The 16,785-nt window shown below is 32.2% G+C and overlaps 1 protein-coding gene across 1 annotated transcript in view; it reads left to right on the forward strand.

Moving 5' to 3' along the window:
- Positions 1 to 16,785, forward strand: part of ASZ1 (ankyrin repeat, SAM and basic leucine zipper domain containing 1) — a 74,786-nt gene that overhangs the window by 56,762 nt on the left and 1,239 nt on the right. Inside the window, exons 5-12 of the mRNA XM_024757793.1 lie at positions 381 to 492; positions 1,037 to 1,171; positions 2,927 to 3,045; positions 4,477 to 4,552; positions 5,517 to 5,573; positions 6,671 to 6,780; positions 12,743 to 12,848; positions 13,677 to 13,790. Of these exons, the coding sequence (XP_024613561.1) occupies positions 381 to 492; positions 1,037 to 1,171; positions 2,927 to 3,045; positions 4,477 to 4,552; positions 5,517 to 5,573; positions 6,671 to 6,780; positions 12,743 to 12,848; positions 13,677 to 13,790 (829 nt within the window). The remainder of the gene's footprint in view (positions 1 to 380; positions 493 to 1,036; positions 1,172 to 2,926; positions 3,046 to 4,476; positions 4,553 to 5,516; positions 5,574 to 6,670; positions 6,781 to 12,742; positions 12,849 to 13,676; positions 13,791 to 16,785) is intronic.

Consider the following 16,785-nt stretch of genomic DNA (forward strand, 5'->3'; position numbering starts at 1 on the left):
GGGGGGGGGGGTGGTTGGTGGTGGTGGTGTAATGAATTGGGCGATTGGGATTGACATGTATACACTGATGTGTATAAAATAGATGACTAATAAGAATCTGCTGTATAAAAAAATAAAATAAAATTCAAGAAATTTTTAAAAACCCACATTTCTTCACTAGAGGGTGCTGTGTAAGCATTCAATACTTTTAAGAGTGTAATCTCCCTTATATTTATTTATTTGCTGGAAAATTGGGTTTTCAGATCCTCTGATTTCTGAAAAGCTTTCATGTTTCTTTACTTTCAAAACAACACTGATGGTATTGTGTATGGTAAATTTCATGGCTTTGAAGAACTGTTAAGGGCAGCATTGACACAGTTTCTTTTTTTCCTCCTCTGTAGGAGACGTATGACTCCCATCATGTATGCTGCACGGAATGGTCACCCTCAGGTTGTTGCTCTCCTTGTTGCTCATGGAGCAGAAGTTAATACCCGGGATGAGAATGGCTATACTGTGAGAACCGATTGTACAGTGTTCCTTTTTATCTCTAGGGCGTTAATATCTTATTATCAGTAGTCCACAAGGGAGGTTTTTTAAGAAGTAAAAATTATAGAAGGGCTGGGATGTAATTGCTGTTCAGTGAAGAAAAGCAACAGCTTAAATGGGAAAAAAGAAATTATCTGCTTCTCCTGGTCCTCACCCTTGACACAAGAAATTGTAACACACAACAAAGCCTGGATTCTGGAATACAAATGGAATTCTTTTTTTATAGAAAACAGTTCTGTGATTGGCAGATAAATCGTTTTATTCTATAACATCACTTGTCTGTGTAAAACATTATTTGGTCTTACAAAATCAGTGAACACTGGCAGTCTGCTTTGCAATTACAACTTTGGAAATAGGTTTACATTTTATTGTGAAATGATGAGATTGCATCATTCCATTAATTAACCATGTTCACTTTTTTATTGTGCCATAAATACTGTTGAAAAGTTTTCCCCTCTGTGTCATATACACTCCCTCTCTTTAAACAGTCTTTTTTTCCCCCTACTTACAGGCTTTAACATGGGCAGCACATCAGGGTCATAAAAATGTAGTTTTGAAGTTGCTTGAACTTGGAGCTAATAAAATGATACAAACCAAAGATGGAAAGACACCAAGTGAGATTGCAAAAAGAAATAAACATCTAGAGGTATCCTGTTATTAAACTAATTTTTCTTAGCCTATATTATTGTTTGTAAAACTTTTGTTTTGTTAGAACTCACTACTAAAATAATAGTATATCTGGCTATTATTAAATGTTTCAATGTGTAATTTTCTTCCAGCCAGGTAATGAAAACTTTATATTACTAGAGTATTTATCTTTCACTAAATAAGAGGAATTTATAATGTGGTAATTTAAAAACTATATAAAGGGATAATAAAGTCTTATCTAGCCCTAGAAATAAAATTGTAATAGACTTTAAATGTTTATTTAAACATTTCCAACTGGTTCAGATTTTCAAAAATTAATTAGTGTATTGACAGTTAGTAAAATTTCAAAATTTGCACATGTAATTAAACTATTGTTTTAAAATTTTAATTAATACATATTAAACAATTTAAAAATTAAATCCTTTAAGCTACATTTACCTCTGTACATTTGACAAGGTATGTAATAAATTGATAACATGCTTGGGTATATGATTTACAATCATCAGATCTTAAAGTCAGTAATAAATATTTGCCATACATTAAATTATTGATATAAACTTTTGGTCTGAATATTAAAACCTTCAGCCAAAGGTGTGTAATTTCTAAGCAAGGATCAAATACAGTACAACTGTAAATCTGTTATATAGTTCAAGATCTTCTAAAACTGAGTTTCTGAATTTGAAAACTTGTAACATTCCAAAGGTTCCATCATATAATACTCAGACCATGCCAGTTTTGTTGCATGTAAAATAACTTCCTCTATTATTTTATTATTTTTTTTTTTGGCGGTACGCGGGCCTCTCACTGTTGTGGCCTCTCCCGTTGTGGAGCACAGGCTCCGGACACGCAGGCTCAGTGGCTATGGCTCACGGGCCCAGCCACTCCGCGGCATGTGGGATCCTCCCAGACCGGGGCACGAACCCGTGTCCCCTGCATCGGCAGGTGGACTCTCAACCACTGTGCCACCAGGGAAGCCCCACTTCCTCTATTTTTAAGCAGCCTATAAACATGCCTATCATTTTATAACTCAGATCTACATTTCCAAAATTATTCTAGTGTAAATGCTAATCACTGAAGCCCTGTGAAAGTTTAAAAAAAAATTAAGTTTTTCTACTAAGCTTTGGAAATTTGAAAACTTTTAATTAATATACTGCATCATTAAATTTAGGGTAGATGACAGTGAATTTGACATACTAAGAAATTTATGAACATCAAAGATTATTTTGAGTCATAAAGTGTTTCTTGAAGTGAGATTTGATTTTGTATCTTGGCTGATTATATGACTTAAACTTGGCTTGCTAAAAAGTTAGAACTAAGAAGTTTGAAAACTAAGAAATTTCACATCTCTTTAAGTTGTACAGTTGAGATTTGTGTACCTTAGTCGTGCTTCTTACTCTCTCTCAATTGAAAAATGTATTTAGGGCTTCCCTGGTGCCACAGTGGTTGAGAGTCCGCCTGCCAATGCAGGGGACACGGGTTCGTGCCCCGGTCTGGGAAGATCCCAAATACCGCAGAGCGGCTGGGCCCGTGAGCCATGGCCGCTGAGCCTGCACGTCCGGAGCCTGTGCTCCGCAACGGGAGAGGCCACAACAGTGAGAGGCCTGCGTATCGCAAAAGAAAAAAAAATGTATTTAAAATACTTAGTCTTTCTGATTCACTTACCAAAATGGAATTTTTAGTTTTGTTTTATATCTTGTTGAAAATATTATATTAATTACTATCTTGCTTTAATTTTTACTGTAACTTTTTTCAGATCTTCAACTTTCTTTCCTTGACTTTAAATCCTTGGGGAGGAAAGCTTCAACAGCTAACTAAAGAAGAGACTATTTGTAAACTATTGAGAACAGATTCTGATAAAGATCACATATTTAGGTAACATAGCATGTTTCTGTTCAACACAATACCTATAAATAAGTAAAAATTGTGCATGTTTTTTATTACTTATAGTAAATGTGATGACTTATTTAAAATATATATTTTAAACTTTTACAAGCATTTAAAACTATTACTTAGAAGTGTCTGAATTTTAAGTGCTTTGTTCTCCAGAATTTTAGAAAAATTTGATATACATGTACTAACAGTAATGAGAATAATGTTTTACTTTAAATAAAATATCAACAATACAGTTTTTTTCTAAAAGGTTCTAAGATTATATTTTTTTTAGTGTTCAAACTAGATTGCATCTTGCTCTCTAATTCTTTATAGCAGATTTCTGATTTTATAAGCTAAAAATAAAAATACGTTTTTTCCCCTGAACACAGTTGTTCAGTACATGGCCACAGCATTATCCTCTACTTACCTACATTTAAAATAGTTAGTAAATTTTTACTTCCTACAATTAAAGAGATTTTCACGTACAGACCACTCACAAGGAATACAGCTGACCCTTGAACAATTCCGGGGGTTAGGGGCGCTGACCCTGCCCTTGGAAAATCTGTATCCAAGGTTCCTCCATCTCTGCAGTTCCACATCTGTGGATTCAACTAACCATGACTGTGTAGTACTATAGTATTTACTGTTGAAAAAACTCCATGTGTAAGTGGATCTGCACAGTTCAAACTGTGTTGTTCAGGGGTCAATTGTATAAATATTGGCAAATATTTTCCTTCTTAGGAAAAATGAGCTTCATTTTACTATCACCATTTTCTCTGTTTACTTAAATCTTCACTCAGGAAACCTTTCTTATTCCTTTGTATAACATAGGTCTAGTGGGTAAATTTGCAAATATAGGCATACCTCAGAGATATTGGGGTTCAGTTCCAGACCACCACAATAAAGCAAATATCACAATAAAGTGAGTTACGCAAATTTAAAAGTTATGTTTACACCATACTGTAGTCTATTAAGTGTGCGATAGCATTCTGTCTACAAAAACAATGTACATATATTAATTAAAAATTACATTATTGCTAAAAAATGGTAACCATCATCTGAGCCTTCAGCAAGTTGTAATAGCAACATCAAGAATCACCATAACAAATATAATAATGGAAAAAGTTTGAAATATTTCAAGAATTACCGAAGTGTGACACAGACACACAAAGTGAGCAGATACTGTTGGAGAAATGACACCAATAGACTTAGTTGACATAGGGTTGTCACAAACCTTCAATTTGTAAAAAACAATGTCTGCAGATAAAGCAATAAAGCAAAGCACAGTAAAACGACATATGCCTGTATATTCTACATAGACTCATTCTTACTCATTCTTATTCTCATTCTGTCTCTGCATCATAAATATATATTTATTATTTGTGCACTGATAGTCTGTTCTGAAATTGACATTGCTATAAATATGTATAGTTCATATACAGCATTTGGAGATCTGGAAATATTTTTACATGGTCTTGGACTTGAACATATGACAGATTTACTGAAGGTAAGATTTTGTTTAAGCTATGGTGAGTTATGTATGCATGTTTATTTGTTGGTTAACATAACATTAAATATTAATTCATAAGCATGCTTATGAAGGGGTGACAGAGGTACTTTTCTCCATAATTTGTAGTATTGATACATCCCATTTTAAAATTACAAGCATTGTGAAAATTTATTATTATAGAAATTTACATAAATTAGAATCTGGCTTTTACCCACTGCCCAAAGCATCACAGAACTCCTTGTACATCTAAGCCCTTAGTCTGTTTTTGCAGTTGCTGATCTTTGTGTATAGAATATTAGAAGCATGATTTTAAACCAAACAAACCAGGTATCAGATTCTTGCTCTAATGATTATTAACTGAAATATGTTACTTAGATCTCCTTTTTTTTCATAAGGATGGTAATACCTAGTGTAGGATTGTCATAAATATTAAATTAGATCATATGTGAAGCTCTGTTGTAGGTATTTTAGGCATGCATTATGGGATTTGAGCAGATGACAGTTATCAGCCATTTAGCTGATACTGCAGCAGTAAAGCACTATTTAAGACAGGCTCTCCTTAAGAATATGCACATTCATTTAGGCAGTTTAGAATTGGGTTTCATTGTACAATCGTGAAACTTCCTATTTGAGAAATATTCAGTAAAACCAAATTTTATTAATATTATACAATTATAAATTTTAAAAATTCATAAAACAATTTCTGTCAAACTTTATAGAGCTGTTTTCTTTTTATGTAAGCAAATATAAGTTGTAATACTTTTTTCTGAATCTGGGAAACTAGTTATGTTTATATTTTTTTTAGTAATTATACATATTATTATACTCATTACTATCTACCCAGTAGTTGAAAGTTTTTAGGCGGGTAGCATATAACTGACTAACTTATATGTACAGTTGCCTACTTCCCCTTCTACTATTTCATTTGTATAGAAAGGTGGCATTTTTTTCTTTTCTACAGGAAAGGGATATAACTTTAAGACATCTTTTGACCATGACGAAAGATGAGTTTACAAAGGTTAGTATCAATTTCAAAAACTCCAGACATTATCTTTCATATTTTTAATAGTTTGAATCCTTTTATTTTCTATTTAAAAAATCCTACAGCTATAGACTGTGAATGATCTTTTGCTAGGTTCCTCATTAGATATGATTATGGATAACCATATCTAAAATCTTCCATTCCAATATTAAGTTGCCTTAGGAATATTTAAAGACTTAAAAGCTTTTGCACAGCAAAGGAGACCATAAACAAGATGAAAAGACAACCCTCAAAATGGGAGAAAATATTTGCAAATGAAGCCGCTGACCAAGGATTAATCTCCAAAATTTACACTTAGAGTTTTTTTTTTTCATTCAGATTAGTTATGACATCTCAACTAAAACTGATGGTTTATTTCTAAACATGAAATAGATCTGTAAAACAGTATAAAACAGGTTACTTAGAAATAAGAGGTGGTTTTTTGTACATGTGGGTATAAACGTGTTCTTCAAATACTGCCTTTTGCTAGGTTCTCAAAATGACCAAGACTTATTATTTTGCTAATGAGTAGTATTAAGTAACAATTTGAAAATAGCTGTGGGAAATATCAGAGATACTTTAATAAGTAGGATACACAAAAAGGAATGATCTTCCTGTATGAGCACATTGGAAACTTGAAATCTTTACCATTACTGAAAATCAAACCATACTACTACTTAGCTAAATCCAGGATAGAAAATTTAGTTAATTCTAAAGGTAGAACATAGACAAAAAGAAGACTTAATTCTCACTTAATCAGTGATAACATTTTAAATAATATTTTGAAGGACAAATTGTTTTACTCTGGTTTTCTGGAAACATTATATATTAAAATCTAGTAATTTGTTTTTAGAATCCATCACAATTGTTATATAATGCAAAAAATTGACTATAGTCACTATATATCTAAATATTTTAGTGATGTAACCTAGTCAGTCCAGTTACAAGCAAACTTGTATATTTTTCAGTATGGTTTTTTTCCAGTATGTATCTATTTTTTTCAAGATGTTAATCAAGTAGAAAACTTCTTCAGTAATTTTGTATATTGTTCAAGTATGACTACCTTATTGTACTTTAAAATCATTTCTACTTAGAATGGAATTACCAGTAGAGATCAGCAGAAAATTATGGCTGCTCTTAAAGAACTAGAGGTAGAAGAGATAAAATTTGGAGAATTACCTGAAGTGGCAAAGTTGGAAATCAGGTAAAATTAACCTACTGGTTTACATTAATACTGTTTAGAACCAACTTTCTTTTTTAATTGAATTTTGATAATGTCCAAGTTATTTTACTTAATACCATCATTTTGGCAGGGATATGGATAGTTCATTTTGCGATATAGTGTGTTCTGAAGTAGAAATTACTCTATAAAGTCAGTTTTTACAAAGAAGCAAAACTAATGCATCTTCTTAACTCACATAGAAATATTTTTGTTGTATTTTTCCATTGCATTTTGTTAAATGAGTTAATTAAAAGATCCCATGCTTTTCATAGTGTAGCTCTTACTCTCTTTAAATCATATAAATGTCAGATTGAAGATTCAGAGGGTAATATTTTTGCTTAGGGCAATAAGAAAGCATTTCTCATGTACTCAGCTCTATTTTCAGCCTTATTCTTTATGAAATTATGTTATCAATATATAAAGTTCATTTCAATATTATAAACTTGTCAAACACTGATTAGTAGCAATATTAGTAATCTAAAATTTATTTTGAAAATAATGGTATTTGATTTTTTAAACATATTGTGGAACAGTAAATGATTTTTTTAACTTTTTATTTGAAATAATTTTAGATTCACAAGAAATTGCAGAGATGTACAGAAAGGTTCTATGTACCCTTCACCCAGTGTCACCCAGCGTACCCAGTTATCTTGCATAACTATAGTACAATATCAAAACCAGAAACTGACATTTTTCTGGTTTGTATTTCATCAGTTATACACATGCTCATTTGTGCGTGTGTGTATAGCTCTATGCAATTTTGTCATGTGTGTAGCTTCTCATAACCACTGCCACAATCAATATACTTAACATACCATCACCACAATGCTACCACATACTACCCCTTCATAGCTCCCACCACCCCTCCCCATCCCTAAAACTAGCAATTGATAATTTGTTATCCGTCTTTAAAATGATGTTATTTCATGAATGTTACATAAATGCAATCATACAGTACGTATCCATTTTTGATTGGCTTTTTTCAGTCAGCCCAATTTCCTTGAAGTTCATCCAAGTCTATAAAATATAATACTTACAAGTGCAGTAGTATAGTGTAGCCTGCCTAACACTAACATTGCAACTATGAGAAACATTAATTAAACATAGGAATAATAAGTTTCCACACCATTTTAAAATTTAGATAAGTCTTCTAGGGGATAATTTAGATGATCCAGATTTCTTTAAAAATGTTATTGCAAAATTATTTCCCTTTCTCTAACTGTATCTCCTTTTAACAAGATGATCTATATTCAAAATAACGCCTCATCATTGTTTCAAAATAACATTGCATCTCTTAAATATTGTAAAGGATTTCAGTTGTGAGGACTTAAATCAGCAAACTTTGAGTCTCTTTGTTCATTTTCTTTACTTTTCTAATTTATTGCTTCTATGAAGGAATATTCTGAGTTCTACATGACTGAATTGCAAATTAAATTTTTTAATATAACTTATTTGTATGATGTCAGAGTTGCCTCTATGAATTTTCATTGTTGAGATTTAATAGACTTAAAGAATGTACAGAATCCTGAATGGTTCACTTATTAAAACTGCTGAATTTTTTAAAAAATAAAACTGGCAGACATATATTTCAGGAATTTGACCTTGTTATTAAATCACAGACTTTGTTTACATGCTGTTATGGAAAAGGTTTTACTTCCCATTTGTTCAAAGTCATTCTTTAAAGAAGAAATTAGTCATTAAGTCATAAGAAAACTAACAGCAGGAAAAGTTGAACTGATTGATTATAATCTTCTGGTAATGTGACTTCAACAATTTAGCTACTGATTTATTTTAAGATACTTTTCTTCTATGTGTTCAGTTTTATAAAATAGTCTGTTACAGGAACACACATGCACAGTACATTTACTTTTTTCTACAGTTGGCCTTAGTATGTTTTCAGAATTAGAGAATGCAATCTAAAAATACTAATAACCATTTCATTACTACTTTGAGATATTTTGAACACAAATATTAAGTTTCACCCATGTCTTGACATTTTCAGCAGTTTCTGCCCAGACCTTTTCTCTGAGCCTTTTTGATACCTACTTAAATGTATCAAAAGCATCTCAAAATTATGTCTACTTAGGAAATGATTTCTCCTCCAAAAAAAATCTGTATAGATGCAAATTTTCACACAAAAAATACATTGTTCACATCTATTATAAATATTCATCTAATATAAACTTGGAAACTCTAAATATTTAAGGTGAATGGTTGGATTATATTACATCAGTATAATTATTTTATTATGTTGTTTAAATTATTTTGAGACTTAATGTCATGGAAAAATACTCATAATAATATAAAAGGCAATATAAAACGGAGTGTGAGGTATAATGCCAGTTGTATATATTCATATGAAAAATACTAGAAGAAAATGTGTACTATAAGAAAATATTCTGTAAGAAAATATTACCAGTCATTATCTTTGGGTGATAAAAGTATTGGTAATTCTAGTTTTTCCAGATAGTCTACAGTGAGCACATAGTACTTCTGTTTCGAGTACCTTTATTTAAAGTATAAATTTTATCCTAATACTTAACTTCACATTTTAAAAATATGGCCTGTTGTTTCAGTCAACTTACACTTTGTTGTGCTGCAGTAACAAATAACTTCTAAATCTAAATAACTTACAGAAACAAAGCTTATTTCTTGATCGCCTATATCATGGATCAGCTGCAGTGAATCTCCTCCTTATTATTCTGAAAACAGGCTGGAGAAATAGCTCCACCTCGAACTATTCAAAAGTTACATAGTCACTTCCAGTCATATTTTATTTGCCAGAGCAAGTCATATGGCCAAGCCTCTTGTAATCCTCTGGCAGAGAGAGGCCTGGTAGTATTTGGCTCAGTAGAAAAGACATGACAATTTGATCAAATAATATAGTCTACCATACATATGCCATATCTGCTTATTTTGAAATCCTTAAATAAGTACAAAATTATCAGGGCTGCCATGTAAAGGTATGTAGGTTGTACAGCTGTGGAGTGGGGGCTGGGCAGCCAGTCACACAGTATATGATGAAAGGCACATTTTTGAGTTGTGTTTTTTATAATTTGCCTATCCATATTCAGTGGCCCTGAAAATTATACATCACAAGAAAGGTATATATTTTCCTTTCATTAAGATTATGTAATTTTGTTAATAATAGTATTTGCTTATTCGAACTGAGTTGTTAACTTAGTCTTCCTTGAGAATAAGAGCTTATAAGTTTATATTCCACATATATATGTGTGCTTTGACTATCTAGAATAATATACCTGCTATCATTTTGAATGACAGTTCTCAATGGATCTTAATTTCCTTAAGAATCATTACATAAAAAATATATAGGGCATTAATGAATTACTTATTCAAGTACTTATTTTTTCATTGATAATAAATAAAATTTGAGTAAAGAGCACTAAAATATAAGTTTTAAGTATACCTTATATAAACATTACATGGAAACAGAAAAATTAATACAAGTAATGACTGCTGTTGTTTCGACAGAAAAATATGTTCAAGTTCTGTTCTTTCTTGAGCAAAAAGCAGAAAGAAAATTAATAAAGAAGAATTATATTTATTTGGAAATGTTTTTATAAATACCACTTTTGCTAGATAGAACAAGAGCTTATCTAAATTTTTTTATTTCAATTTGCTTTTATAAAGCAGTCATCAGATACTTTTCATAGTTGGTGACTTGATTATATATTATATTTGTAAAGTTTAAAGTCTTTATTTTGTATAAACTTTATTTTTCAATCTAATAGCTAAGAAAAAAGATTTCTTTTAAATTAAAATACTATATAAAAGTCGTGTCTTAGAGAAAAGTTTGCTATTAAGTTTCATTAGAGGTTGTCCTTGCTTGCTTTTTATAACCTTTCCTCCTAGAAACAGCATGAAAGAAACTTTGTACAGTGTATAGTCAAAACTTCTACCTATAAGAATTTCATTTGGACTCAGAAGTAGCTTTTAGTCCCATTGTATTAGTTTTTGTGTGAATTTTTATTATAATAGATACTGCTAAATAACTCTCCAGAAAGGTCATCTCACAAATTTGTCAACTCTTGATACTAATGATCTACCTAATTTTTGTCATTCCACTAGAATATAACGTCTTATTTTAATCCCATGTTTATTATCCATTTAAAATTTTCTTTTTTTCTTTTCCTCTGAGTTACCTATTCTTATCCTCGGTCCCCTTTTCTATTTGGCTGTGTTAGTTTCTTTGTAGCTTTCACAATAAATTGGCTTCTGTCTTTGAAACTAATCTAGTCATCAGTATCTCTTCATTGTCCGCATCATTGGCCTAATCCTAATTATTTAACATGCTTGACTTTTTTCCTCCATCTTGAATCTATTCCCTTCAATACCTTTCATAACAGACCTTAACTCCTGATTTTCTTTTTCTCAGGGTACTTTTCCTTTGATAGCTTTTTTCTTCTACCCCTATCGACTCTCCCCTCTTCACAATATGTATCTTTTTTCTTTGTGGTCCTCTCCGTGACCATTGTTTTGATTTCTACTGGTGACCAAAATTATAGACATTTCTGATACTTCTGTGGTTTGTGCCTATATTCATAATTGCAGGAAAGACTGAAATTCTGTTAGAGGTTAGTGAAAATAAACATGTAATTTTTCCCCATGTAAGTTCATCAACTGCCTGAATTCTGTGTAGCCTCATGAGGCTGTGGACCCCAGTATAAGTACCTACAAGACTGACATTTCTACTTGCCACCATCATCATTATTAAGTTTGTTTAAATGCTATATATATACTAGACAGAATGCTAGGTGCTTTTCACATGTTATCTCCTTCAGTCCTCCTGACACTCCTTTTACCTCAGTTCTACAGATATGGAAATATTTGGCTGAAGATTAGGTTTGCCCAAGATCATAAAGCTGTGGAAGCTGAATTCAAACTCAGGTCTTCCTGACACTAGAGACTGTGTTCTTAATTATTATGCTATATTGCTTTCTCTTCACCCCGCTGCTTTCTCCACCACCCGCCCCCAAATTCACTTCCCTGCTTGGTAGTGCCATCTTCCACTGCAACCAAAGAACTTAGAATAACCCTAGACCTTTCCTTTTCTTTTACGTGCAATCCATCACCAACTTTTTCAGTTTATTCTCCTAAACATTTCTTAAACTAGTCTCCTAATTATTCTATTTCCACTTTTTGTTTTCCTTTAATCCACACCACTCCCCAAATAAACTTTCTCATACGAAAATCTGATTTTCTACTTTCCTGTTTAAAATTCTTTAGTAACTGTACATTATCCAAAAGATAATATTCCATTCCTTAGCATGTCACGAAAGTTCCTTAAACAAGCGATCCTGTACAGCCTCTTTTCTTACGACTTTCCCATAATTGTGCTTTAGTTATACCTTGGAGACCTCCTACCCCTGTTCTTTCGCACCTGCTATTCTCTCCGTCCAGAATCTCTTTTCTTCCTTACCTGACAAACTTATTTTTAAGCTCCAGACTCAGTTCAAGTATGAACTCTATGAAGCATAACTAAATCCCTATTCTCATTATACTAGATTCATTATGTCTGAGTTTTAGATGTCTCAACTATAAACTACTGTTAATAACATCTACCTTACAGGAGTTGTTGGGAAGAATTTAAAAAGTAATAAATGTAAAATAACTAGTGCAGTGCCTTCACATAATAGACATTCAAATATTGGCACTTTTATGTTCCTTCTTCATATGTCCCTGTGAATAACAATGTTATAATTCTATGTCTGCTTCTCATCCTGAACTTTGAGATCCTCAAGATTGGATGCTTGGTTTTCTTTGTATGCTCAAAGTCTGTTTCAGTTGCTAATACAAAGGAACTATTCTACAAATATTTTTTTAAATAATCTAATAAATGTTATGACTAGACATTGAATAACTAGCCAAGTAAAATGGAGTAAATTGTTCATATTAGTGATTCCTTTTTATTTCCTCTCTTTAGTGGTGATGAGTTCCTCAACTTTCTTCTGAAATTAAACAAACAGTGTGGCCATTTAATAACAGCTGTACAGAACATTATTACTGAGTTGCCTGTAAATTCTCAGAAGGTATTCTACAAGTTATTCAGTGAAGAAAAGTATGAATGCTGGAGAACATTCCAGATAAGTTAATGATAACTCAATAAACTGTAATGATCTGGTAAAACTGTGTCCTCTGTAAAATCACCTAAGATCTAAATAAGTCAATTTATTTAATATTACTTTTTTATACTAATTAATTGAAAAACTTTGTGTTCTAGCCCTCAAGAAAAGGAAAATGAGTCAGACCAAAAGTTAAACTGATCTGTGTATTGAACTTACCATTTGTTCTTAAAGGGAATTTAATTGTTTAAAATATAAAGTGACAGGAGACCCAAGTGAAAGTTGAAACAAAACAGTGTGTTGAGTGTTATTAAAAACCATTTCAATATAAGGATTTTTTAATGAAGGAAATTTTAAATAGAGAAAGTGTAAGTGACCTGTAAAAGCAAACTTGTTTTATAAAGTTTTTCATGTGATTTGGTTTTAGCTATTTGCATATAGTGAAAAATATTTAATGCACTTGTTTTCCTATGATTTTTATATAACACTAATATGGGAATCATGTCATTCTTCAAACCTTCATGACTTTATTCACCATAAATATTTTTATTACTAATGTTAGTCTCCATGGTGATATATATATATATATTTAATAAATGCATTCAGGAAACGATTTGACTATTTATATAAAAATACTGAGCTCTTTTGGTGTCAGGATTTATCCTGAATAAAAAAATGCTTTTCAGTTATGTAATTTAATTTAATATTTGATAATGTTGTATACTTTTTGTGGATATAAAGTTGTGAAAAGTTGCTTTCCATTCTTTAAAATGTAACTTTTGAAAATATTAACAGATAGTACTAGAATGGGCTTCTCCCCGGAATTTTACTTCAGTTTGTGAAGAACTGGTTAGTAATGTTGAAGACTTGAGTGAAGAGGTCTGCAAACTAAAAGACTTAATTCAGAAGGTATTTAAATATTTAAAATTAAAAATGGGGAAGATTATTTACAGCATAATATGTTAGACAATGAAGCAGTTCTGACGAGCAACTTAAGCTCCCACGAGACAGGTGGAGAAAGGACAGTTTTCAAAGGAAGAAATATACATAGGAAACAAACTTTGTTGGTCATTAATGAAATGCATACTGAAAGAACAGTGATATATCATTTTCATCCTATAAATTAGCAGGGAATGTATTACCCTACCCATTACTGGTTATAGTTCATCAAACATAGTATTTTCATGTGAGACTGATGTCTAAACCACTTTCAAAAACAGTTTGGCAAGATGTGGCAAGGACCATAAAAATATTTGTATCTTTAATAGTACTAGTTTAATGATTCCAAAATTATATGTACATAAAGGTCCTATATGAGAATGATTTAATAAATTATGGTATAACCGTTTCTTATAATGATATGCAGCCAGTTGAAAAATATAATGAAAAGAATATATCAACTTGTTAAAGAAGTTCTATTTCTAATTTTTATTTACATATATAAATGTGAATATAAAAAAACTACCAAAAATGAAATGTTATTAGCTCTGTTAATGAGGTAGGGTTGTGGATAAAATATTCCTTCTATTTTCTAGACTTTTTTTTTGGCTGCATTGGGTCTTCGTTGGGGCACACGGGCTTTCTTTAGTTGCGACAAGCGGGGGCTACTCTTCGTTCTGGTGCACGGGTGTCTCATTGTGGTGGCTTCTCTTGTTGCGGAGCACGGGGCTCTAGGTGCGTGGGCTTCAATAGTTGTGGCACATGGATTTAGTTGCTCTGCGTCATGTGGGGATCTTCCCCAGCCCAGGGCTCGAACCTGTGTCCCCTGCATTGGCAGGGGGATTCTTAACCACTGCACCACCAGGGAAGCCCCTTCTAGACTTTTTATGGTATCTTTTATAATTTAACTTTTTAAAAGAGTATGGGCTTTTTTTGGTTCTTGTTCCTATACTCATATAGAAGTATGTATTTTGGTTTAAGGACAGGTGACGTTTTTCCCCCTTTAAGGAAACTGGCTATAACAAAACCTAAGCTGCTAAAATAGAGAACTCTGTTGAACGTAGATAATAAAGGGCAACACTTTCACTTGACTAAAGAACTCATTTCTGAGTCTCCACGTCTAATAAAGATATTTGATATCGATAAAGTTTTTGTGAAATATCTGATGTGAACATTAGATTATGCATTAAATTTTTATAGCATCAACCCATGTCATTTAATATTTTCATTAGTATTTTATCAAAAAAGTTATTTTCCTCAAAATAAACTTTATACATGTTCCAGGCAATTTGTCATTCTAGCTATTAACATGTTCAGTCAAAAGGAGTCTTTTTTAAAAATGCGCAGAAAATTGTGAAGCAAATTCTACAAAATTATAGGGGGATAAAGACATTTAAAATAGGGCAAATGAGCAATATATTTCACATTTTTTGTACATGATAACTCCTTTCCAGAGAAGGGCATCTTAGAAGTTGTATTATCTCTGACATTTATTCATTCAACAAACCTAAGAGTGCCTCCTGTATGTCAGGCAACTGTGCTACACATTAGTTTCCTAATTATTCTCTCTACTTCCACTTTGTGTTCCTTTAATACACACCACTCCCCAAATGAACTTTCTCATGCAAAAATATGATTTTATACTTTCTGAACTTGCTGACAACACGAAAATTATAGCACCATTCATCTTCACTGTATCTGTCATCTAGAAGAATTGAAGGGAAATGGTATTGATTTTACTTATTAGCATGGTGTTTTTCCTGGGGATGCAAGAGAAATTTGGAAGGATTTGTGTAAAGATACTTCCTGCAAAGCATCAACCTTTAATGTTTAGTGTAAGAAATTCCCTAAGACATCTTTGTCTCAGGATTGGTAATTATTTGTTTTCTCCAAGATGAACTAAAAACATCTGGGGAGGTGGGGTGGAGGATTAAGATGAAATTAGAGAGAGCACCCAGATTTTTCTTAAAGGGATGAAATTAAGAAACACTGCTTTCAGAGTGTAACTTTGACTTGAAAACATGAACAATTCAATCAGGTACCATAATATTTATTTTAATAAAGTATACCTATAGAGAAAATTTTCAGCTTTCTTTAGCTAAATGGAAGGTTGTTTTTCTTTGGTCTTTTCTACCTTGAATCTATACATTTCTATGTAAGGACTGGCCTTGAAAACATATTCATTGGTTCATAATAACAGCAGATATAGTTCTTTGGGCAGGAACGTCTTAATTTTGCAGCAAGCCTGTGCATTGGGTTTTCTTTGGATTAGGCTTAAACAAGTAATAATCACCAAATAAGATTTTATTTAGAGAACTATGAGGCTTCCAGATTTGGGAGTAAGCTATCATGCCTGTTAAGCTTATGATATTTTAGAGTTTACCAATAATAACAGAAGGGATTTTTTAAAAGAAACATATGAGCTATCATAGATAAGTATATGGAGGTAACAAAGAGAGAGGGTGGGAGAGGTCAAGGCCAGACTCTAACACCACATCATTCTCTTTCAAACCAACACACTGACAAGCTCCTGTCAGAAAGGGTCATTCTAAGTAATTGGTTAATAAAAGGAATGACTGTCTCAGGATTCAGTAAATGGAGCATCAGTGTCAAAAAGGAATCTGTTGCTGAATGAAGCCATTTGGAAGTTAGACCAAGAATACAGTATTAATGAGATTGGCATTGAAGACCATCTTCTACTATAAATTTGAAATTAATTTTGCAGGTTTTTTTAATTAAATATTTACACTGTAGATTTGAGAAGTAGTTATTTTTGCTAATGTTGAACGTATGTCACCACTCCAGCACAGGATGTTTCTAGTAAATATCACTCTGTAAATGTGCCTGATTCTTTTTATCTTTCAAGGATCTTTTGGTTTCTGCTCATTCTCCCTCTTCTGCCTCTCCCCAGCAACTATCTCCTCCCTCTCCCTCCCCCCTCCCCTCCCTCTCTCTCTCTCTCACA

The sequence above is a fragment of the Neophocaena asiaeorientalis genome, unplaced genomic scaffold, assembly GCF_003031525.2.
Source record: "Neophocaena asiaeorientalis asiaeorientalis breed wild unplaced genomic scaffold, Neophocaena_asiaeorientalis_V1.1 scaffold116, whole genome shotgun sequence".
Taxonomy (NCBI): domain Eukaryota; kingdom Metazoa; phylum Chordata; class Mammalia; order Artiodactyla; family Phocoenidae; genus Neophocaena; species Neophocaena asiaeorientalis.